At 39.8% G+C, this 25,095-nt stretch overlaps 2 protein-coding genes across 4 annotated transcripts in view; both read right to left on the reverse strand.

The window, feature by feature from the left end:
• Positions 1-12,374: 12,374 nt before the first annotated feature.
• On the reverse strand, positions 12,375-14,286 carry LOC129778127 (trans-1,2-dihydrobenzene-1,2-diol dehydrogenase-like). The gene is made up of 3 exons (XM_055784832.1): positions 13,971-14,286; positions 13,307-13,845; positions 12,375-13,251 (listed from the first exon to the last, which is right to left on the reverse strand). The coding sequence occupies exons 1-3, from the start codon at positions 14,173-14,175 to the stop codon at positions 12,982-12,984; spliced, it is 1,014 nt and encodes a 337-aa protein (XP_055640807.1). The 5' UTR covers positions 14,176-14,286; the 3' UTR covers positions 12,375-12,981.
• Positions 14,287-21,306: 7,020 nt separating this feature from the next.
• LOC129777482 (uncharacterized) overlaps positions 21,307-25,095 on the reverse strand; it is a 65,213-nt gene continuing 61,424 nt past the window's right edge. For all 3 annotated transcript variants that reach the window (XM_055783761.1, XM_055783762.1, XM_055783763.1), the window contains one exon: positions 21,307-23,756. In XM_055783761.1, coding sequence (XP_055639736.1) covers positions 22,154-23,756 — 1,603 coding nt within the window. In that variant the 3' untranslated portion in view covers positions 21,307-22,153. The remainder of the gene's footprint in view (positions 23,757-25,095) is intronic.

The following is a 25,095-nucleotide window of genomic DNA, read 5'->3' on the forward strand; positions in this document are numbered from 1 at the left end:
GATCAGTGGAGAAGTTTTCTGCTTTTTAGAGAAACGTTCCAAAATTGTTCTTACACCATTTGCAGAAGTTGTGCAGAGAGATCTAGAAAAAGTTGCCAACCATAAATATCAAGCTTTGAACGAAATGTATTCCGTACATCTTGTAGGAAACAGGCCAGATGCTTCGGCCATGGAACGGAATCCGAGTGATCTGACGCACAATGCCGGCAAGTCTTGACGTATGAAGATAGAAAATGCCGAAGAGGAATGAGATATGATGCAAGCCCTGGTGGCCCTGGACGGGATGGCTCCTATGTTCTGCATGGATGAAAGGGTGCGTCAGAAAAAATCGCACCAATGATAATTATCATTATCCCACAAATTTATCATTTTGACGTAGGACTACGTCTAACCGGAAGATATAGGGGGTGAAATGGAAATCTAGGCACTGAACAAGTAGGAAAAAATGCAAGATTTGGAACGCTTATTACTCGAGCATTTCTCAATAGATCGCAAAGGTTTTTGCATCAATTGATAGGAAATATATCTACGCATCTATCATAACGAATAACATTTCATTTTTCTTGAGATAAATAATTGAATAATTGTGAAATATCAAGCATTGTCAAAATGCACTATGTGCCCATTTTTGATTGGTCCATTTTGTGCTCCTCAAATCGTACCGACCAAAACGGGCAACCAGAGCAGCAGCGAAATAGAATGAAGCACGATTGGAAAGGAAAAAGAAAAAAATGAACGAAACATTGGTCGCAGTCTCACACATGCGTAATTCTCGAGCCAGCCAGTCAGCTTAAAAATCCCCGCTCCGCTGCCGCAACGATCATTCTCATTCAAACCGTACACCACATCGGTTCGCATCATAACACATCAACAAACCAACCCAAGCAGCCATGTCTGGACATGGTAAAGGAGGAAAAGTGAAGGGAAAGGCAAAATCCCGCTCGAACCGTGTTGATCTGGAGTTCCCCGCAAGGGTAGCTAGGCCGAGCGCGTTAGTACCAGTGCACCAGTCCACCTAGTCGGCGTTATATAGTTTCGGCCGCCGAAGTGATCGAGTTGGCTGGTAAAGCTGCTCGCGACGATAAGAAAACCCGCATTCAGAACAGAACACATCAAGACAACAGGCAGTTGCTGCGAGTGGCGTGTGGCAAACGCAATCGCAAAACGGCATCAGGTAGCAGAAGAAAAAAGTTTGTTCTTTATACAACAAGAGCAAAACAACAAACTGGTGGCAAATCCAGAACAAGGCGGCATCGAGGGCGTTCGAAATGGTTTTTTTCAAAACCACGAGTACTAAGTTTTCTAAATTGGAACCATTCCATAAAACAAGGCGCTTTTCAGGGCCATTAAACCTTCCAAAAAAGAGTTTAGGAAATACAGTTCAATGCTTTCTAAATAATAAAACACAAATTGATTTTTTCATAATTTGTTTGCCAGGATCTGGTGAGTATGTGAATTTGGCAGTTGTTCTGAGCTTATTGATAGTTGGGGACTTTCCTGATTATTCAATTTTCACCAATTCTTAAATTGTTTCCAGATTGAAAGTACAGTAATTTACAATTTGTTCGACATTTAGCTAATTGGACGCACATGTAATGCGACTTATTTAGTTGGACATTTGTGAACATAGAGATCCAAATTAAGACCCCACATTGAAAGTCGACACTGTCCACTGTCATCGCAAATGTTCCATTACAGGTTAAAATCGCCTCCAATGCGACACTGAGTGGCGCTTCGGCACGTCGCATTGAATGTAATTTACTGTACAACATGTCACAAAGCTGGATGGGAAGAAATTTTCCAACTGTGAAAGCTGTGGCGAGTGGCAACAAATCGCTAAACAGGAAGGTTTAGCCGAACAAGATGGGGATATCGAGTGATAACAAAACAATAAACTCTTTAGATTGAAGATAATTTTGTGATCCTGAAAAGGACCCTTTTTAGCCTGCATGTGAATCCAACGAGCGAACAAATCGTAATGAATGTATTTTTTTGCCATCGCTCCCTTTTAACGCTCATTCGTTCGTCTCGTTGGACTCGCCCCTCTGGCTGAGTCTGCCGATTTGTCTCTATGCTGTGAGTGTGTACCGCTAGAGTATAAAACACGCGGACCCCAAAAAAATATCTTATTTTCTTTCAAACCGTAAACCCGTGTGGTTGTACGGCATCGGCATCGTGGACGTAACAAAGAAGGACAAGTTAAGGGAAAGGCAAAGTCTCACTCGAACCGTGCAGGTCTCCAGTTCCCTGTTGGTCGCATTTACTGATTGCTCCGCAAGGGTAACTAGGCCGAATAGATTGGTGCCGGAGCACCAGTATACCTAACAGCGATTATAGAGTTTCGGCCGTCGGAGTGCTCGAGTTGGCTTGCAAAGCTGCTCACGACAATCAGAAAACCCGCATCAAGAACAGAGCAGCTTCGGTTCGGCGCTCATCAAGGCAACAATTAGTTTCAGTGAGTGGCAAAGTGTTTCTCCGGCACGTCGCATTAAATGTAATTTACTGAACAATATGTCACAAGCTGGATGGGAATATCGAGTGATAACAAAAACACAACACCAAAGGTTCTTTTCAGAACCATCAACATATTCATTAAGAGTAAACAGTAAACTAATCCATTTTTCAGGTAGATAGGTAGGTATTCACGTAGGAGAAGGAAATAAAACAATATATTTAAAATATATATTTAACAAAAGCTGTCCCCTTTGTATAGTCCTACGTCACTCCGGTTATGTCCCCAACATTACCCACCCGACTTTTTTCTCAGCAGAAAAAAAAAACATGTTACTTTATTGTAGAGAAAACATATTTGAAATGGAAAAGGTAATTTCCATTTATAATTTTTACTTTCTGAGTGCCTATCACATCCCCACTTTCACTTTAAACCCAACGGAAAACGATATTATATGCCTCGATGTGAATTTCAATTGGGCTAACAGCACCTAATACGATGTGTAGAGAATACGGGAAATTACTTTTTCGAATACAGGCGAACCTTTTTTTGTGGGGGATAGGGACCGCAAAAAAAAAAGATTCCCCCAACAAAATAACTCAAATCCACGCCATTCATCGTTTAATTTCTTTTTGTTTCCATGCTTTGCGATGGGACAGTTTGCCTTTTCGGTTTCGCGTGGCTGTGGTGTGCTTTTAGTTCATGTCGAAACTTGTTGCTATTAGAAATCATGTCATGGGTAACTAAGACCATTAGATGAAAGGATGGGAATGATTTGAGAAGTGGATAATTTAGACGCAAATATGCGTTATTTGCATCGAAATACATATAAACCATCGAAAAAACTAAATGGACGATATCTTCACAAGAACAGAAAACCACACAAAAAAAATCGCACAAAAACAGGTTTCCTGTATTCCTTCAGTTTTCCAATTTTTCTAGTCGCATGAACTTTCCTTGAGTGAAAAAAATCGTTTCATGTTTCAAGTCAATTCAACACAACCGCTACCATATACAATTTTACACTTACACTTGTGCTAAAAGTTTTGCAATGCATGATCGGTCATTGATATGAAATTTCACGAAGCAAACAACATTAAAGTTCCAAATTTAAATTTTATTCATATTCTATAAAATATGAGTTCAAATAAGTTCATTGAAACATCATTCTTCGACCAATCCATCGATAGATTCTTATTGGAATGAAAAAAAAAAATAAACAATTGCTTTGGTCCGCACTCATTCATCGCTCCCAACCTATTCGTCAGCACGTATGGAACCCGCAATGCCCACGCTAGTTACAATGAGCATTATCCATTTGTGCGCGTCGCTTATTAAACTATCGACCACGAGGGTATTCACTTACTGATTTCCCCCAGGCACCTTGAATTAGAAATCTCTGTCAGGGAACACATGTCGGTGGGAACAAAAGCTCCGCTCACTTTCATGTATTTGCAATACCGATTTCTCCAGCCTACCTTGGTTTTAAAGTCTGTAGTTTCATATAATATATAATTTCCTTAATTTTCACTGTAATGAATTGTTCTGGAGTGCTCAAAATGATTGGTGTAAAACTCTCGTAAATCCATTAGAACATGACTGAGCAATCATTGTGAGTACAAGAGGAAACTTGTATCTTCAATTATGACCAATCAGAATGAGGTATTTCCGTTTGAAGATTTTTCGATTGTTTGATAGTTAGTTTCATAAAATATATGATCATATTCATTGTAATGAATTGTTATGGAGTGCTCAGATCGATTGATGCAAAACTCTCTTAAATCCATCAGGAATTAACTAAGTAATAATTGTAAGTGCATGAGCCGCCGCTTGGGTCGTCAATTTCGACCAATCAGAACTGGGTATTTAACTAAAAAAATTGTTATGGAGTGCCGAAATCGATTGACGCAATATTCTCATCAATCCATCATGAAATGACTAAGTAATAAGCGTTTGAAATTGGACATTTTTCATGATGCTATCGACTTTCGTTTTTCAATTTGTACCCCCGATATGTTCCCGAAAGTCGTTATCCTACGTCAAAAGAAACTATCAGAGAGAGATGTGCGTCATATTGTCAAAAAGCATCGAATAGAACGGTGACTTGCTCGAAAACTCGAGCTGAACTTAAGTTGGACGCTTCAGTTTCGAAGGTTTAGCGGCCATTGAAACGTGTCCAAAACATTGTACGATCAAAAATGGTTAATGGACCACGAATACTACCTCGGCACAGAGAAGCAAGGCTAGAATTCGCATTTCGGAACATGTCTCAAGATTGGAAAGAGGTATAATAAAGCTCGTCAGCATTGTGCGTCTTCTTGGTTGTTTTTTAAATTTTATTCGTTCAAACCATTTCAAATAAAATTTTTATTTTAAGGGGGTATTCTAGTGTAGAGACACGAATTTCGGACGTTTTTTCGAACTCCGTAAAAATAAAACAAAGAATATTTTTACTATCCATTATATCATTATTCGTTTATCTATCTTTCAACAATAAAACAAAAATAGGACGGAAAAAAAATATTCATAATTAGAATAGTTACATGCTGGTGAAGTGAGGGTGTTCAAAAAAAAGTTGTGCCATGGCGTACACGATTCCAGTCCTTCTGGTTATCTGAAACAAAAAAATCGAACAGATTCTGAATCAGTAAAGATGTCGCTATGGCATGAACCTCGGACAAGTCAAAAACATGGGTTTTAACAAAATGGCGGCCGTTTGAAAACAAAAATGCTGTTTAAAAGGTTTTTTTTTTGCGTTTACCGATTTTTTAAAAATAGTAAAATTAAAAAGTTATAATTTTTTATTGGTTCATGCGATAGAGAGATGTATGCAGATTATTTTCATATAAATTTGACATAAATCGGTTCAGTAGAACTTGAGATATCGTGTACGCCAGTTAGAAAAAAACTAGTTCCGAGAGAAACGCGTTTGAAGTTCATTGTGATGGCCGTAACAGGTTAGATACCACATCACTAAGATGGCTCTAACTAGGTAAATAATAGGATTTTCGATAAGTCCTTTCTAGAGTATATTCTTAAATGCCTAAACTACAGAAATATGGTAAAAAAAAAATTCGATTTTTTCAGATTTCTAGACTAGAATACCCCCTTAAATTATTTTCGCAGACGAGAAAAAGTTCAACTGAACAAAATGAATAGTTCTGTTCTCCCGCTTGATTGATTTTAGTATTATGTATCTTTTTCGAGTTGAAGTTTTCAGTGTACTAGATTCCGAGCAAAATTTGTCTCGAAGAGAAATGTAAAATTTTTGGGTTTGAAACAAAGCAAACTCCACAGTTATTGCAAATAAAGGGTGTGTCACATCAAATTGCATCACGGAAAAAACGCTGTAGAAATTTATTTTTTTGGAATTATATCTTCAGCTTTCGCTTATAATCAGATAAGAGTGTATAGATCACGTTGGCCATGCTTCACTGTCAATTTTTCGTAAATTTGGAAAAATTTCGTCGAACGTAAAAGAGCGTCGTGAATTAATCCTGCGCACTCATTTCGAGAATCCGGAGTTGTCACATCGGGACATCGGTAAGATGCTGGGAATCGTCCAATCCACGGTCAGCAGAGTACTAAAACGATACTTCGAGAACCTAACCATCGACCGGAAGGTGAAGAACGGCAAAAATGGATGCTCCGTCAGTGAAAAAGATCACAAGCGCGTAGTTAAGCAGTTTAGACGTGATCCGAGAAGTTCGGTCCGGGATGTCGCCAATAAGCTGAATTTGTCAAGTTTATTCGTCCAGCGGACCAAGCAGCGGGAGGGCCTGCGTACATACAAGGTTCAGAAGGCTCCTAACCGCGACGAAAGGCAAAACATGGTGGGGAAGACGCGATCCCGGAAGCTGTACACCGAAATGCTGACGAAGCCGCATTGCCTGGTATAGGACGACGAAACCTACGTCAAAGCGGACTTTCGTCAGCTGCCGGGCCTGTTGTTCTTCTCCGCAGAGGACAAATTCAGCCTTCCGGAGGAGATTCGCAAGCAGAAACTATCCAAGTTTGCCAAAAAGTACTTGGTGTGGCAAGCGATCTGCTCTTGCGGAAAGCGGATCGCCCCCTTCGTGATGACCGGCACGGTAAACGGGCAGGTTTACCTTAAGGAGTGCCTACAGAAGCGCTTACTACCACTATTGAAGCAGCACGAGGGTCCGACCATCTTCTGGCCGGATCTCGCTTCGTGCCACTATTCAAAGGACGTGTTGGAGTGGTACGAAGCCAACGGGGTCACCTTCGTGCCAAAGGAATGAACCCGCCCAACGCGCCGGAGCTTCGCCCAATAGAGAAATATTGGGCGATTATGAAGCAGGTCCTCCGGAAGAACCCAAAAGTTGTCAAATCGGAGGCGGACTTCAAGAGAAAATGGATTTCTGTTCAAAAAAAACTACAACCTGACGTTGTACAGAACCTTATGGACGGGGTAAAGAGGAAGGTGCGAGCATACGGGCTTGGGCTCGAAGTATGAATAAAAAGAAAATGCCAAAAGTTGTTTAATAGTTTTTATTTTACTGTCAAAAATTTTCAAAAGGATCGGTCTACTGGGCGAATTTCTACAGCGTTTTTTCCGTGATGCAATTTGATGTGACACACCCTATATCAACGCCAAAAAACAAATTTAATTTGATATTATATTAGAATTGTGATTTAAATAAAAAGATCTCGAAATGTTTTTTAACGACAGCGATAGTGAAGAGAGCACGCTTATTCCACAGAGGCGGGAGTTGGGCGATAAAAGTGACTCTCTTTCGCTAAGTGAAAATGAGTGAGTTTGTCTTATATACATCCAAAATTGATTTTTAGCTCATGTTTTGCCATCCCGATTTATTACATTAAATGAGCGTAAAGATAACAGAAAATGTCATGACTCTCAAATACTGGTAAGCATTTGTATAATATATAAGGCTGTCAAAAAAGTCCTGCGGTATTTTTTTTGAATTTTCATTTGTTCATAAAATTAGTTACAATCATCTGTTTTAAGTCAAATATGCGCCGTTTTGTTCGAAGACTTGCTCCCAACGAGATGCCAACTTCATAATACCCCTGTTATAGAAGCTCGCTTCCTTATTGGCAAAAAAACTCGGATAGCCAATTTTCACAGGCCTCTTTTGTGGCTAACTTCTGACTACCTAGCTCGTTCGCCATGGACAAAAACAGGTGGTAGTCACTTGGTGCAAGATCCGGACTATACGGCGGATGCAAAAGAACCTCCCATCCGAGCTCCCGGAGCTTCTGGCGCGTCACCAAAGAAGTGGGTCACTTACGACAACGTGAAGCGCAAACGGTCGTGGTCGAAGCCCACTGAAGCGGCTCAGACGGTGGCGAAGCCCTCATTAACGGCCAGGAAGGTTCTGCTGTGTGTTTGGTGGGATTGTCAAGGAATAATCTATTATGAGCTGCTTCCCTATGGTCAAACGCTCAATTCGGACCTGTACTGCCAACAACTGGACCGCTTGAAGGTAGCACTCATGAAGAAGAGGCCATCTTTGATAAACAGAGGCCGCATTGCCTTCCATCAGGACAACGCCAGGCCACACACTTCTTTGGTGACGCGCCAGAAGCTCCGGGAGCTCGGATGGGAGGTTCTTTTGCATCCGACGTATAGTCCGGCCCTTGCACCAAGTGACTACCACCTGTTTTTGTCCATGGCGAACGAGCTAGGTAGTCAGAAGTTAGCCACAAAAGAGGCCTGTGAAAATTGGCTATCCGAAGTTGGCATCTCGTTGGGAACAAGTCTTCGAACAAAACGGCGCATATTTGACTTAAAACAGATGATTGTAACTAATTTTATGAACAAATGAAAATTCAAAAAAAATACCGCACGACTTTTTTGACAGCCTAATATATGGTACGGCAATATAAGATTAATACAAGCGAGCGAAACAAGAGATAAGCCCGCATTACTTTGCCACATATGTACACGGCCCAGACCGAGATGGATATACATCTCCTTTATGCTGGAAAGTGTTTTCTAAGAGTGAAATAATACCACTTCTGGAAAGAAGCTTATGCGAAAAATGGATCGAATTGGATACAACATCGTCCAGTGAAACAAAGCAATATTTCTTAGACAAAATCAAGATTCCCGGTTATTGTTGTTACTCATATACCCATTCGTAGGCTTACGGAAATTGAACAAATGTACTGCAAATGTGATGTATTTCTTTGTGACTCCATAGTGCTGAAATAGAAGTATTGTATTTATACTCACATACTTGTCCAAATAGACGTCAAAACCAAAGGAAATGCAATTGAAATTTTCTTTGATGTGAGGTTTAGTATTAAAATCAATGTTTCACTAGCATTTTCACATACGACGATCAACCATTTCTTGTCGAGACATTTGTTCTTGCTTCGAGTTAAAAAATGCTCGAACACAATGTTACGTAATGTGAAACTTTGCTCGAAACTCTACTACTGCTTTATTCATTTCGCTCGTTTCGAAATTCATAATGGCACAAGTGGTCGAACAAAAATTACTTGTTTCGAAATGCGAAATGCCACCCCTGATCATAATTTAACTAACCGGCTATATATATATATATTTACTTGCATTTCCGCCAAAACTCTATCCATGATATAAGAACATTATCAGACACCTTTTTTTAAGATTAAAATCTAGCAGAAAATATATTACTTTGGTACATGCAATGAATATTTAATACGGTATAGATAATTTGCGGATAATTCTAACTCGATAGTAACGGGTATTTCAATAGGGACGGTACATAAGTAGACCGATAGGGACAACAAACGACGTCATATTTTTTCCCGCTCTCTTGATATTTCTCTTCAGTAAGGTTTGCCATTTCATAAGGGAAAGATATACGATCCAACGAGTCGAGATTATTAAAATTCACTACCGAAATTCGGAGTCAATGGCCTCAACTTTAAGAGCGCTACGTCTAATTTATGGTCGTCATAATCGTTCTGCCAGATCAACAATTGTCTAGTGGAAAAATTTGAATCCACAGGCACAGTACAAAATGTTCCCGTGCCAGTGAGACAAAGAAGTGCCCGTAGTGCCGAGAATATTGCTGCTGCTAGCGCATCAATTGAGGAAGGCCCAAATCAGTTTCTCACACGTCGTTCTCAAGCGTTGGACAACTTTGTTGACGCAAGAACTGAAGCCGCTTGACCACCAGAAGCGTCGTACAACAACTTGAAAATGATCCGGATTTTCATCGTAAAATCATCCTCAGCGATGAGTCTCATTTCTGGCTGAATAGCTTATCAACAAGCAAAATATGCGATATTGGTCAGGCAGCAATCCACACGTGCTCCATGAGTCACCATTGCATCCCGAAAAAAATACCGTTTGGTGCAGTTTATGGTCCGGCGGCGCCATTGGGCCGTACTTCTTCCGTGACGATGAAGACTGGCACGTAACTGTGAATGTGAATCGCTACCGCTCAATGATAACCGAGTATTTTTGGCCCGAATTGGATGATGTAGACTTGGACAATATGTGGTTTCAACAGGACAGCGCCACAAGCCACGCAGCGAATTTAACAATCGAAATATTGAAAACCAAGTTTGGTGAGCGGGTTTTTCTCACGAAATTGCCGCCTCGGTCGTGCGATTTGACGCCGTTAGACTTTTTCCTGTGGGGCTACGTCAAGTCTATGATCTATACCAACAAGCCAGCGATGATTGATGAACTTCGTACGAATATCGAACGTAAAATTGCAGCAGTATCGGCCGATTTAAGCTTGAAAACCGTCGAAAATTGGGTTCAGCGTCTGGACTTCTGCAAGCGTGCCCGTGGTGGCCATACAAAAGAAATCCATACGTAATGGCTTCAAATGTACTTTGACATGAAATAAAGAATTTCATTGAATCCTGATTCTTATCTCTTTCCACTAACAACTATATCTTCCATGATAATCGCAAGGAAACACCGCTATAGATGCGACCTTTCTGGCTGCGAATATCAAACTAACATTCCTTTCCTTCCCCTGGTGACTTGTGACTTGCGTCGTCATTGACTATTTCAAACTCGAATCACAGAAACAAGGAGAATGGTTTGCTACTCCCAAGCGTCATTCAGTGTGTTCTTTGTGAAATTTCGCTGACTCAGGTCAATCTCGGAGAGCAACTACGAAGTGTACAGTCTGCCCAAGCTTAAGAACTCACGTTATGTGCTGCGGCAGGGCAACCAGTGAACGGATGCCATCATACGTGGTGTTCAGGATAGAGCACTTATGGGACCTATGGATACTAAACGGCCCTAGATTTTAAACATTTTTGCTTTCTATTTGCTAAACATTTCAAAAGACTAACCGCACTAATCGCAGGCAATCTATCTTCTCATTTAAATCCATCAGTTATTGAAATACATCACCAAAAAAGTTAAGCACTCACATGTTCGTCACGTACGAGGGCAGTCCGATAAGTAAGGTAAATGATTTTGGTTTGTCCAGTCGAAAATATGATCATGGTTTGCTCACTTTTTTGAATGCTCTAATTCAGCGCTCCTGTGTCAAATAAGGTATTCGAATGTTTCAAAACATATAAATAAAATTGTCTTTTTTATGATTTACAGTAGTTTTATAGCATTTTTTACGGGATCACATGTTTTGAAGGATTATAAAATACACCTTCTATTTGTGTCAATGCGCCCCTCATTCGAGCTAACTTTTAATCGATCACCAGATGATTTTTTCGCACGTATTCAGACCTTTTCTGGATTATAACACTTGCAAATATTGTAAACATCATGCTTGCACACCATTTGTATCAGATTTACATAGCTTAACCATTAAATTAACGCATTTTGATGAACTCAATTCTGATCATGAGTTGTCCAATTCAATGATGTTATTTTGTCCACATGATTTCTATGGCAACCGCTTGGCGCGCTGCAGTTTGTTTATTGTGTCCTTCGCACATAGCAGAAATAAAGTTTCTCTGTGTTGAGTGTGTTGAGGGTAACACTTTCAAAATGCCCAAGAAAAGGTATTATTCTGAAGAAAGCCTAAATTATGAATGGATCAATATGATGACAGTAAACTCGAGCAATGATAAATGTAACATCTACTTGAATGTTTTCATTCAAAAATGGTGATTTCTAAAGCCGGACAAACCATGATCATTTTTTGGACAAACCATGATGAGGTGGTCAAACCATGATCATAATTCCTCTTTGAGGAAAATCGTCAATAAACATAAAAATTTGAATATTTTCAACGCCTTGTGGTAGTATTAGCGACTAGAGACTTGGGGTTTTTCAACAAACCCAAACTCGTATCGATTATGTGTGATTTTCATGAAGAAAAATCCATTTGCAATTACTAGTAGCGTAAAAACACCCCAAATCGGACAAACCAAGATCATTTACCTTACTTAGCCTACAAAAAAAAAAACAAAAATTTTGGAAAAGTTGCGATTTATTTCTCAAAATAGTCTCCTTTTAGCTCGATACACTTGACCCAGCGATGCTCCAACTTCTTTAATCCATCTGAAAAATACGTTTTCTCCAGGTCTGCAAAGTAGGCCTCCGTGGCAGCGATGACCTCCTCATTCGACTTAAATTTCTGCCCGGCGTGTGACTTTTTCAAGTTTGGAAACAAAAAAAAATTGCACGGGACTTAATCTGAGGAATACGTTGGTTGGGGCAGCAGTTCGTAGTGCAATTGGCCATGGTGACGGCGGAATTTCCATTTTTTCCATTTTCATAAACTCCGCGGGCACGCCCGCTTCAACACACGGCCAAAACAAAACTACGAGTCCGATTCGGCTGAAATTTTGACAGTAGCCGTTTACGAGAATGTACTACACGACAAGTAATCTCTCTTATCGGACCACCCCTCGTATGTGGATAAATGGAGTATTCTAGATAACACTGGTTTTAGCATACTTCAAGTCTTGCGGCTTTATGGCTGTGATATTCTGGATAGGAACTTGAGAAAAATACTTGTTCATACTCTACTATAAGCTAATAGGAAACGTTCGTCTAGAGAAGCACCATATTTCGATACTAGAGGTATTCTAACCGTTCTATTTAGATTTAGACATGTATGTTTTCTAACACTATCCCACACTTATCAAGATATCAATATATTCATAGTTATATTTTTACTGTGGAAATTGAAAAGTGATTTCCATAGATACTGGGCTGTATTCCCGTATACACTTCACGGTGAAAACGAAATGAACGGCACGTCATTGAACTTCGTTTTACGAGTTAGTGAATCGTCAAAGATTATAATGATAATAATTAATAATAATTAGTGTTCAATCTGAATGGAAAACTTCTTTTTTTTCATTTTGTGAAATTATCTCTTACAAAAATCTTATTTGAAGATGATTTTATATGTTTTAGTGGAAAATTAATTTCGTATCCAGATGTCGACCATGAAGTAAACACGGGAATAGACCCCACTGTTATTCAATATATTCAAATCAGAAATCAACCTTAGTTGACCATTATACTTTTTTGATGTGTAATTCATATACAGGCTGGCGATTTATTTTGATGAATACCAAATATGCTATAATGATTGGCAACACCCAACTTTTCATGGTTTGAAAATATAATCTTCCGCCATTTCAACACCTACCTTTTTCCTGATTACATCCTGGATGCGCGCCACAGCCAAACTGTCGGCGTGTGACACAACGGCAGATTCTAAATCACCGGCAAGCAGTCGCTTCCTGCATTCCTCCGCTTCGTATCGCAAACCAACGCTGTTCTTCTGAATACATTCGATTTTTGACTTCGGCAGCGGATAAGATCGAATGGTGCCATCTATGTCGGTTAGCTCTGTCGGACACCAGAAGTCATGCAGCTGTAATGAATGCATTTGTATCTACTCCGCTTATCATGAAAACAATTCACCATACCGTGATACTTCCGGCAGACCCCACAATCACCGCTTTGTTGGATAAATTCTCCACCCCACTGGTTCTCATTGTCGCCACACCGCCACTGGGAAAGTGTAACAACACGTTGGTTTCAATGTCAACATTTTCCTCGTTCAACTCCCCGTCAGCATCGATCTCATCGGGAATTTCCTGGAACACCTGCAAAGCCAGCTGAATGTTATACCCTCCCAGGTCAAGCACTGTTCCTCCCCCGAGATGCTTTCTTCGGATGCGCTCCACATTGCTAATTGGAAAACCCAACTCAACGTTGACTTCCTCTATTGCGCCGAGATCACCCTTTCTTATTCGCTCGCGCAGGTGGCTGTAGCTGGGGAAGAACCTTGACCAGATTGCTTCCATACAAAAGAGTTCTTTCTCGCGGGCATATTCGAGCAAGGCCTTCGCCTGGCCCTCGTTCACACACAAAGGTTTCTCGCAGAGGACATGCTTGCCGGCATCCAGCATCATCATGGCGTGCTCGTAGTGAAGGCTGTTCACCGTGCCAATATAGACAATGTCTGAAAACGATATTTAGAGGGTAAACAACAACGAACTTAAACCGATCTCATCCTCCTTCTAGAATGAGAATGAGAACGATCGAAAATTTTGTTTGGCGTCACACATTAAATAACACCCTTCCTACCAACGTGTGGATTTTTCGCTAGAGCCTCATATCCAACGGTGAACACCGGAATCCCGTGCTGATCGGCGAATTTTTGCGCATTCTCGAGTCCTCTGGCGGCAATGGCAACAACTCGGTGGTCACTCTCGGGCAACGTCGACAGAGCGCACACAAAATCGTGTGAAATCGTTCCAGCACCCGCAATTCCCCACCGCAAAGGTGACATCTTATCGGCGTCGTCTATCGCTTACTAACAACTGTTTTGTACTAAATCGAAATTGCACTTTCACTCTCACTCTTCGGATACATCGGGAAGATGTGTTGTTCTCGATCTGATTGCAAGATCGTAATGATAATAAAAACGAACGGGGGAGGCTCACGATTTGCGCTCGATGCATTTTCCGCTTTGTGTTCAACGGGGTGTTCTCTGTGTTTCAGTTGTTTGTAGGTGTGCATTTTCCTGCAGTTGAGGATTGAGACACTGCACGGATGAACTCGGTTCGAACATTTTGTTCGTACGGATTGTAGCTCATTTTTTATCCAGCTGAGCCATCCATTCATAAATCATCTTGCGTTTGATGCGACGTCTTATTATTGAATAATTCTAAAAACAAACATAGAGGCGAATGAACTTCAAAGTCTAAATCTTCTTAGAAGCAAAGAAAAAGAAGAAAAAACAAAGACAACAAAAAGCCTGGCTGGGCAAGAAAGTAAAAGACGAAAAAAAGGCTAAATATTTTTGGTCATTTTTTATAATTTTTTTTTTTACTCGAAAGGTTTAAGTCTCTACAAATCTACAAAAAACTGATCCTACACTGAAAAAAATCGATTTCAACAACTAAAAGTCGATTTTCTCAAAATGGTCATCTCAGATTTTGATGAAATGGCAGATAAATGGTAGACGAATATGTGCCCTACAACTCTTCCATACACCGCAACTTGTGCATATTTAAGGCAAAAAAGTTTTTCTAACAAAAACTTTTTCAAGATTTTTTCTCGAAAATTGTCTTTTTCTTTTGTATACAGTTATAGAAAAAATCAATAACAGATAGAAATAAATTTATGGTGACCCTTGGATGCTAAAGTACAATTTTTGTTTAGTTTAATCCTCATCTATTCGTCGTTTTCAAACGGTTTTATTTAGCTTGCCCTGTAATCTGTTCGTATGTTTGTATGTTTGTAACATGTTTGTCTGTAGCGCTGACCCACATTAATAGAAATTTGACCCCCTTTCTGTTGACCGATTGATCTGAAATTTGGAACATACCTTTATCTCTGTAGTCATTATAAAACTGTCGGCCTTATTCTGCGTGGCGTGTGAGGTGAGATGACAATTGTCACTTATGTCACGCGATTCCACCAGGCGTATGCCGTGAGAAATCTCACTTGAATGAACTCTCACTTTATTCCCGCTCTCAAATATACGTGACGATTGTCACATGAACTGGGATTTCTAGGTGACAATCGTCGACATGTCTTGAGGTGTCGACAGTGCATGAAAACAAATGAAAAAAGGAAGAGGAATAATAAGTGTTTTTTTGGGTCGTATAGAATCGATAGTAATGGTATTATATGTATCAATAAATTCAATTTATCTTCAATTTTCACAGTACGAAAGACAAATTGCAAGTAGTTTGTTTTTTTTTGTGAAAGCGGTAGTGAGTCTGTTATTCCTCAATTGGACGAATAAGCACACCGAAATTATTTTCATTTCATGAAATCTATTTATTTTCTCTAAAATATATCTATCATATGGGTCTTGTGTTTCATCTATCTATCCGCGAGTCATCGTCACCGAACTGCATATCCATTTCAGAAGCCGTGGTATATGCCCGAGCCGGAGCCAGAGCAACAATTTAACACTGAGAGTGCAGAGAGCAGCAGCAACTACGACCAAAACAAACAAAAATGCTAAACTTTACAGGATGCAATCAACTGTTTCACCAAATCTAAATCAAATACCTGCAAATTCGGCAGAATGTCCTGATACACTAACAACAGGCCAGGTTAAATCAGATCTATAGATACGGTACTGACTGCAGCAAAACAAATATCTGACCTCTCTGAGCGAAACAAATAAAATTCTGGGATGCCAGATGTTTTTTCTCAAATATATGCGATAAAAATCTGAAATATTTGTAAATATGTGCTAATGTCTGACATACTGACCAGCTTCGTTTATCATATGGAATCAATAATGTTTTGTCACTATTTTAAATAGCCTGCAGCAGGAATAAAAGGTTGTGATAAAAGTTAAATGTCTGCAAATTCGTGAACACATGTGCGAATGTGGCATCTCTGATCAGATTTGGCAACCAGCAGAATGAACGCCTTGTCACTTGCTGTTCATCCTCTCACATACATCAAATGAACCTCTCACGGCATCCGAAACGACTGTAGGAATAGAGTGAGGAGAGTTGCGTGATGGTGATGTGACAATTGTCATCTCACCTCACACGCCGCGTAGAATCAGGCCGTGTGTGTTTCATGATCTTGAAAATTCAAAATGGCGGCCGCTACAAAATGGCGGATCACATATTTTCTCAAAACCTCATCGATATGCGTTTTCCAAAACCCCGTTAATATGGGTATCAAATGAAAGGGCTTGACTAGTAGAATACGGTTATTTATAAAAAATGCAAATCCAAGATGGCTGCCACTACCAAATGATGGACTACATATTTTGCCAAAATGAAAGGGATTGACTAGTAGAATACGGTTATGTAGCGACCCGAATGTGTCGAATTATTGCGACACGGACCTATCCAATTAATTTGTTTTCCCCCCCGAAAAAACCCCGTTGTGAACTAGTTTTAGAGGTTTTTATATATCTAATATTGTCTTCGTGGTAAAGAGCGCATTGACGTCAACGTAACATCGATTTTCTTTTCTTTTAAATCTAGCTAGACGTTGACTTTGATGTGTATGTACAAGCGGCCATAAGATTTCCATGCAAGAATATTCAATGTAGTGTGCGTTTCGACCATGAGAATGTTACGGAGGTCGAGAGAAAAGTTTGAATTAACTTACATTTGTCTCTTTTGCTCACCCATGTTTTTTCTTGGGATTAGTAGTTTACCTTGAATGTCAGTGAGTTCTTCTTGTATGTATCTCCTTTTCGGTTTTTTTTTAATAGAGGATTGACGTTGCTTTTCCTTCAATTATGTTATTCTAACCCTTACTACAAGAACAATGATTTCGTTAATAATTGCTCGACTGATTACTTGAGAAATTGTTAGTTTTTATTACAAATCCAAATCGCAGGTATCAAGTTTTCCTTTTCGAGGTTCAAATATAAATTGCAAGACTAGGTTCAAGATGCTAGAGTCCCAATTCGGAAAACTTCCGTGATTTCCGTGTATTACAATGGAAGAGCATGACGTGCGACTAGGCACAAGTATTAAGTCCGATCCGAGTCTGATAAGACCTTATCAGATGACCCTTCAATATATTCAATCTTCAAATGCATTTGATTTTCTTTTTTCAGGTTACCGTTCAGCTGCTACGAAATGCATTTGATGTTCGAGTTTTCGTTTCAACGAGTAATTGGGTCCACGCTTACAAAATTAATTCACTTACCAGAGTTATGATCCTTTTGCAGAGACCTTTTCAGGTCACCCTTTAATATCTTCACGGCTACAAAATGCATTTGGTTTTCATGTTTTCGTTTCGTCAAGTGATCTCTAGTTTGCGTTAGCATAATCACATCACTTACCACAGTGAATCCTGATTATTACCCCTTCCCACTAACAAACTATCCCTTCCATGATAAACGCTAGGGAACCACGCTATAGAGGCGACCCTTCTGGCCTTCGGGCGGCGAATATCATACTAACATTCCTACCCTTCCCCTGGTGACTGTAAGGACGTGGCCGGCGTCGTTATTGATCATTGAAAGCTCGAATCACCGAAAATTGCACAACGAGAATGATTTGCTAGTCCCAAGCGTCATTCTGTGTGTTCTTTGTGCAATTTGGTTGGTTCAGGTCAATCACGGAGAGCAACTACGAATTGTACAGTCTACCCAAGCTCAAGCTCAAGCTCAGAAAAAACCCCGTTGTGAACTTGGCACACTTTCGTTTGTTTATTGTGTGGTCGCTTGCGCGCGCGGAAGTTCAGCGTGACGACGCTACAGTCAGCCGGGTTACCGTTAGTTTTGTTTGTTTGATCGCTTGCGTGCGCGGAAGTTCAGCGCGACGAACGCGCGCCTTAGGTTTTAAGTTAGTAAATAAGGTAAAATTTAGTAAACCAGAACGTTTAATAAAAGCATTCGAGCCGGTTAGGCTCGAGAAAGTAATACTCGGAACTCTTACCGCGCGTCGTTGTGTTTTAATTCTACGGTCTGACTAGTGCCGAACCAGGTGCTACAAGTGGTGACAGCGGTGTCCACTGTCCAAGTGGGGACAGTGGGTGCCCACCCATTAATTAGTGATAAGTGATAGTGATACAGAAAATATGTGCAGGAAGGCGGATATCAAGTGTACAGAACTGAACAAGAATAATTATAAAGCATTAAGTGCGGCACAATTTACATCAGTTTTCGTTCAAAGTTAAAAAAATAGATACAGAAAACGGTGAAAGTTCTAACAGGTTGTGCCCATTTTTCGGAGCGGTGTGCGGATCGCGATAGTGTGTAATAAAGAAGAGAAAAAAGGCAAGGATTCAAAGGGAGAAAAAGTTCTGTGGAATGACAGCCTAAGTGTAAGGCCAAGAAACTTGTTAATAAGAAGAAAAAAATTGCAGCAAAAATTAGGAGTGCTAAGTGAAAATACATAACATTCATTTCTCGGTGCATTGTTAATAAGAAAAAAAACTGCAGCGAAATTAGGAGTGCTAAGTGAAAAGACTAACACATAACAAGAAGAAAAAAAAATCTGCAGCGAGAATCAGTCTGAATTGTAGATTTTTTGTTTGTTTTTGAACATGAAGTAGAAATGTGACCATTTCAATTTTTTTCTTACCACTACATGAGAGTGAAGAGGATCAATTATTCGATGAACATGAATCGCTTTTAACTATTTACTTTTTAACCCCGAAGAACTCAAAAATAACAAACCAACACGGGGTGTATACTAAATTTTGAGATTGACTGTACCTCAAACAATAACCAAAATACCCGAACACTTCACTTTATTCCTAACATCCGAAAAAAAAACAAAAATTCGTTATTTCCCGACCATCCACAGAGGGGTCCCCCCTTAGGCTCGAAATTCGGGGTTTTGTAGATCTCTCTAGAGAACCCTACCTCATATGCCCATATCGATACACTTTAAATTGCGCTTTGCAAGCATTTCCCGGTACTCCAGCATCCGTGACCTGAGTGACCTCTATCCATCCGCATAGAAGACAATGGAGTGAAGTATTAGGAATGAAATCGAATCTTTTTTCAGTGACTTTCTCGCTAGAAAGGTGATCCCCAACTACTACTTTGAAGGTTTTTGTTGCTTAATTTACGAGTGGACTGTAATGTTTCACGCTATCATTGTCCTTTAATTTGTTTCCACAGAATCGCACATCGGATGAAACATTCTTTTCCTGGTAATATCTATATTTCACTAAAATTCAATTCTGATTGTAGAAATAGTCATTCTTATAACAAGTTGGTTCACGACCACTTTGGGAAATCCTGAGCTAGACTCTTCTCGACGTGTGAGAACTGAATGTTTTGTTTTCGTGCTATTGTCGTCAGACGCTCGGAACACCATCGAGGCCGATACTGTCCGGTTCCTCGTGTACCGCAAGGCTTTGCGGACATATCTCTTCGATGTCGATAGCTGGCATCTCTTCAATTTCACCACAACTCTCCTCCTCCCGTCTTACCCACATTTTCCTTTCACGATGTCGATTGGGGACTCCCAGATACCAACCGATACCAGACGTTCTACACATCACTTGTTTTCGATAAACCTTCGCTATTATGGGACTTATCATCGTATATGTGGACATACAGCTTGAAACATTTAGAATCCGGATTCACTGTTCATTTTATCGCAGCGGTCGTAGTAGGCGCATCTGAAATCCTCTTGACAGCAATTTGTTTGGGAAATTTTTATCTTTCGATGGTAAAAAAAACACGTTGATCCATTTGGTTTTGAAAAAGTTGTGGTGGATGGAAGCCGAGAGAAGAGAATTTGATTTTGACATTAAAAACCCGGCGTGGTTTTTGTTAACTAATCGCGAGATCGCCGGAAGCGGCTAAATCGATCGTGTATGATGTGCTGAAACGTCTCCGCGAATGCACAACTGTTATTCGGATGGATCAGAGGGCGCATCGTAGTGGAATCTACGATCGGAAGCTTAGGTTGGAGGTATTGATAACAATTGAGGCAAACCCGGAAATCACGGACTACGACATCGCCAGAAAACACCGGAGAATCCGTCTGCAAGAAGGTTTTCCTAAATTCCGTTCCTGCAAGCAATCAATCAGGACCAAGCAAACCATTTTTCATGACAATTGTCATGCGAAAACAGAATAGAAACTGAGAGAGGTTGGCGTCGACATCATGCCTCATACCGTATGTTTCTATTCTGTTTTCGCTTTACGCATGACAATTGTCATGACATTTGGTTTGCTTGATCAGGACGCTAAAGCAAGTTCTTGTGGCCCAAAAAAATGCGCTCGAAAGTTGCACAAGGTTTTGACGAAGTACAAATGGATGACGCAACGTCCGTGAAGATGGATTTTGAACAGCACCCAGGCCTTCATTTTTATAAGGCGACTGACAGATGAGATGCCCCCAGCAAATTTAAGTATATTTTGGCTGATAAAATTGCCAGGAAGTTTCTGATTTGTGACGAGATTACGTTGAAGCATGTCTAATCTGGAATATTATATTTTCAAGTTTGAGTTAAATAAACTTCTATAACAACAGCTGTAATAATTTGTGAATACTTACCAATCCTCTGGTTTCTCCGGCAGTTGCCTTGTCTGTTTTCATCGACTTTGAAATGACTTTTTGGTCTGTACATTCAGCTACGATTAGAGGTTTCTCCGACGCTCGTTGATGTCCAACTGGCACCAAAATGTAGAATTCGTTTTAACAGTCAGAACGATTCTACCGACTTTTTCATTGCGGGCCCTAATGTTGTCGAAATCGATGACGATGTAACCGTCTACACTGAGCCAGTCTCAGAAATGATAATAAACACAGCTTAATCCCGTTCCAAACTGCTCTGCTTTGCTTTCTTCCCAAGGCGCTTACGATTGCTCACGGATGATCCGTTGGCCTAAAAATTGTCTTTCATAATAACAATTTCTAACATTTCACCTCACACATCCAAGAGTCAAACTTTGTATGGAGTTGTGATACGCACTCGGGTGCATTCGCTTCTTCATCCGACAATTCGGTATATGTTTTAATTGTTTTAATTTCTCATCATTAATTAGAATAATTTTGTGTTCACATTTTACACAGTTCTCGAATTTTGTCTTGTTCAATGATTCCATATTGTTGAGGGGGCGGTTAATTGTTAATGAAACTTATATACAGAGGAAAACGATCGCTAAGAGCCGTTCTCCAATTTCTAGCGTACATTTGTTTTCCTATTATGTTCAATTCGCATTCCTATACTGGGAAGATCCACCCGAGATCAATTCGCACTTTGATATTTGCCGCTCCTGAATTCATGTGATCTGGGGATGAGCGAATTTCATACCTCAATGGGTAAAAGTTTTTCCCTAGAAACTACTTCATTCGATAAATTTGCTTAATTTACTTTACATAAGAATGGTTCAATTGTATCAGGAGAGACAACTTTTCACTTACTCCCTCTCTCTCTTTCTGTCTCGCTTCATTTTGCCATAAATTCAAAATTTCATTTACCTAATCAGCATTGTTTAGTCTACTTAGAAATATTGGCTACAAGAAGTAATTTCAGTAAATTTTTGTTCGCTTTTTGTTTTGTTGAATCGATTTTGTGAACTTTTCTCTTTCTTTGATTTATAGCTACTGGTACTATTGTTATTGGGGAGGGAACTACTTTCGTATGTGAAGAGTTCGTGCCAGTTAAATGATATTCCAAACAAATGAACCCGACAAAAGTGAAAGAAAGTTGTGTGAAATGTAACCAAATTATGTTTAGAGTATAAAACAAACTGTAATTAGCTAACCCTGAAGGTGAAGCAAAACTGATTTGCTAGCAAAAGTAGCAAAATTAATATGAACAATTCATTAAATATACATTACTAAAGCTTCTTTCTACAGCTAATTAGACACGGTTTGAACAATACTATTCTTGATGATTTCACTTAAGTTTTCGCTCGTTTCGATGAGCACATCCGAAGGGTGCGAGCTGCTTTCTGCGGACGTTTCCACCGTCTGCACCGTTTTAGCGTTCTGTGGAAGTCCCTCCGGAAGGACTTCTTCTGGTTGAGTATCGCTGCTGTTGATCGAATACTGTTCCTCACTGTTGTTAACTACACTTGGGAGGGCCATTACTGGCAGATCCCGGAAGTCACTCAATTCGTCGTCCTCTTCGGCGATAATGGATTGTTTAGCGAGGTTCGCCGCATGACGACTGCTTGCGAGAAGATCATTGATAGCCACCAGTCGATCACTGCCTGCGGTCAGTGGGGTGTTGAGGTCTATGAAATCGCCGCTTTGAGGACTCAAGCTCGAGGCTCGATCCTCCACTTGTGGGTCGACCGTTGCCGGTGCTTCGGCAACAGTCTCGGAACTGGAATTGTGATCCGGATTACACGATGGAGCAGATGTATCCGGGCTTTGCTGCTGATCCGGTAGGATTGTTTCGTGAACGGGTTGTTCAGAGATACTGGGTTCGATATCGGTCATAGCAGATTGATCGTCATAGTTGAAGTTTGGATTGATGGGGGTATTCAAGGTGGCTTCTTCGTCAATGATGGCCGAGCTGCTTGGGGCGCTTTCCATCTGACCTTGGTAGGAGGAATGTGGTTCCGGTTGCCTCTGCTCTATAACTAAACTCGAGTGGTGAGGTTGGTGGTATTGGTCCATATTTGTAGAATAATTCCCGTAGTACGAGGTCATTAGGGGATTTGACATAGCAAGTTGATCGTTGGTATGCTGAGCAGCCCCATAATAATCTCGAAAGGCGTAATGCAGATCCAACGAATCACTGTTTGGAGGAATTGCATTTGAAACCGAGTGGCCTGCTAGATAACTATGATTTGCACCATACTGATGCTGCTGCTGTTGCAGATGATGATGGTAACCGTCCAAGGACTCCGCACCATTAACACCAACCATGCCATACAACCCAGGTAATCGCACTGGTCCGCTAGACCAGTCCTTACCACTACCGTAGCTATTTACCGAATGCATCCCCATTACGTTGTGATCCTCATTGTTCGCTTTGTGATCCAGGTTAAGCCGCATTATGGTATGAATGAAATGAGTCCGCACTCGTGCCGGATTGAACTCTACTCTTCCGACCACATTGGCACAACCATCCTGTGTACAACCGCAGGGGAAATTTGGTCTATCCACTTGACACTTTATTCCCGCCTGGCTGCAAGCACACGTATCCGGATCACAGTAACCTCGACACGTACACCCACACACTTCCCTAGATGTTCTAATCACCCTGCATTCGTCCTTTTCCGAGGTATCAATCTTTCGAACACCAGCCGCCTTTAACAAGGCTCTCCTTTGCCGGGTCGTTACTGGTTGCAAAAACCCGTACGATTCGCTTTCCGCTTCGGAACCACTTTCGCTTGGTTCCTCTTCGCTGTCCGTTTCCTCGCTGGAACTACTACGAGGATTCAGTTCTTGCAATTGCGCCCGGTGCATTTTGCGCTGCTCGGCTGCATGTTCCGCGAGGGTGAAACGTCTTAAAGAAAAACAACAAATTAGTATACAAACTAATGACGAATTTCATGCCAACTCGACTGGCCGTTGGCAGCACCATCTCAGATAGCAGTGAAACGTTGTGGGTGTAAAGACATGTGTCATTTAAGCCACTTTTCACACTTGAAATATTCGAAAAAGAATTATACTACTTTTTGAAAAAAGCCAAATTTCGTTTTTTAATTTTTTACAAAAATTTATAACTTAAAAACTATGATACCTATAAAATTCTTGCTAAAGGATAAAACGTAGGAAATTGTTTAAATTTTCACACAAAATACCAAAACATTTTTAGAAAAAAAATTCGCTGAAAAAGAAGTTATTTTAAAAATTAAAATTCTTTTCTCTCATAAATGTTTTTTTTTTAATTCCCAAAAATATATAATAATAACCCTTACAATTTCCAACAAGTCGTCCATACATCGGAAGATGGGCACTTTTACAGGGAAAAAGTTTTTCTAATAACAACTTTTTTATGTTTTCTTTAAAAACAATACAACTAATCTTAATTTTGTTCTAAACTCAAGGTAGCGATATAGTGTTTTTGACAAAGTTTCAGATCTTATTAAAATATGACGATTCTGTCGAAGACGTAAATTCTCTATCTGTTAAAGTTTTTGGAATATAAGTCATTTTTGTATGAAAATAATGTTTTGCTCGTAGCATTTTTGTGTGTAAATTCTCACGTTTGACATGTTTCTAAATAGAGAAAAGTTAGCAGAGCATGTAAGTTGCGATAATTTATACATAAAAATGTTACGAATTAAACATTAATAGCATTTTTTCAAATAACAAAGTGAAAAAGTTGTTGTTCGAAAAACTTTTTCCATGTATATGTGCCTATCTTCCGATGTATGGGCGACTTGCTGGAAATTTAAGGGCAATTTCTATCTATTTTTTCCAGAATTTTAGAAACAAATTTTCGAGAAAATTGAATTTTAATTTTCAAAATATTTTCTTTTCAATGATTTTTTTTCCAAAAATTCCTTTGATAATTTTTTTTGAAAACCTAAATAATTTGCTATATTCCATTCTTAGACTAAAATGTTGTAGGTGTTGGTCTGATAGATTTTTTTGAGTTTTTTTAAATTTTGAGTTTTTTTTCAACTTTTCTACTACAATTCTACTCGTCATTATAATATCAGATTATTTTCAAACACAATTCTCGTTCAAGATTTTTCAACCACTTGCAAACAACATGTTTCTCCGTTACATGGAATACATGTTTGATACAGAAAATATGATAGAATAAAGACAGCCTTAAATCGGACAATTTCTCTCTCGAGTTTTGCTCTTATCAACACATTTGGCGATTCATTTTT

The sequence above is a fragment of the Toxorhynchites rutilus genome, chromosome 3 (assembly GCF_029784135.1).
Source record: "Toxorhynchites rutilus septentrionalis strain SRP chromosome 3, ASM2978413v1, whole genome shotgun sequence".
Classification (NCBI taxonomy): domain Eukaryota; kingdom Metazoa; phylum Arthropoda; class Insecta; order Diptera; family Culicidae; genus Toxorhynchites; species Toxorhynchites rutilus.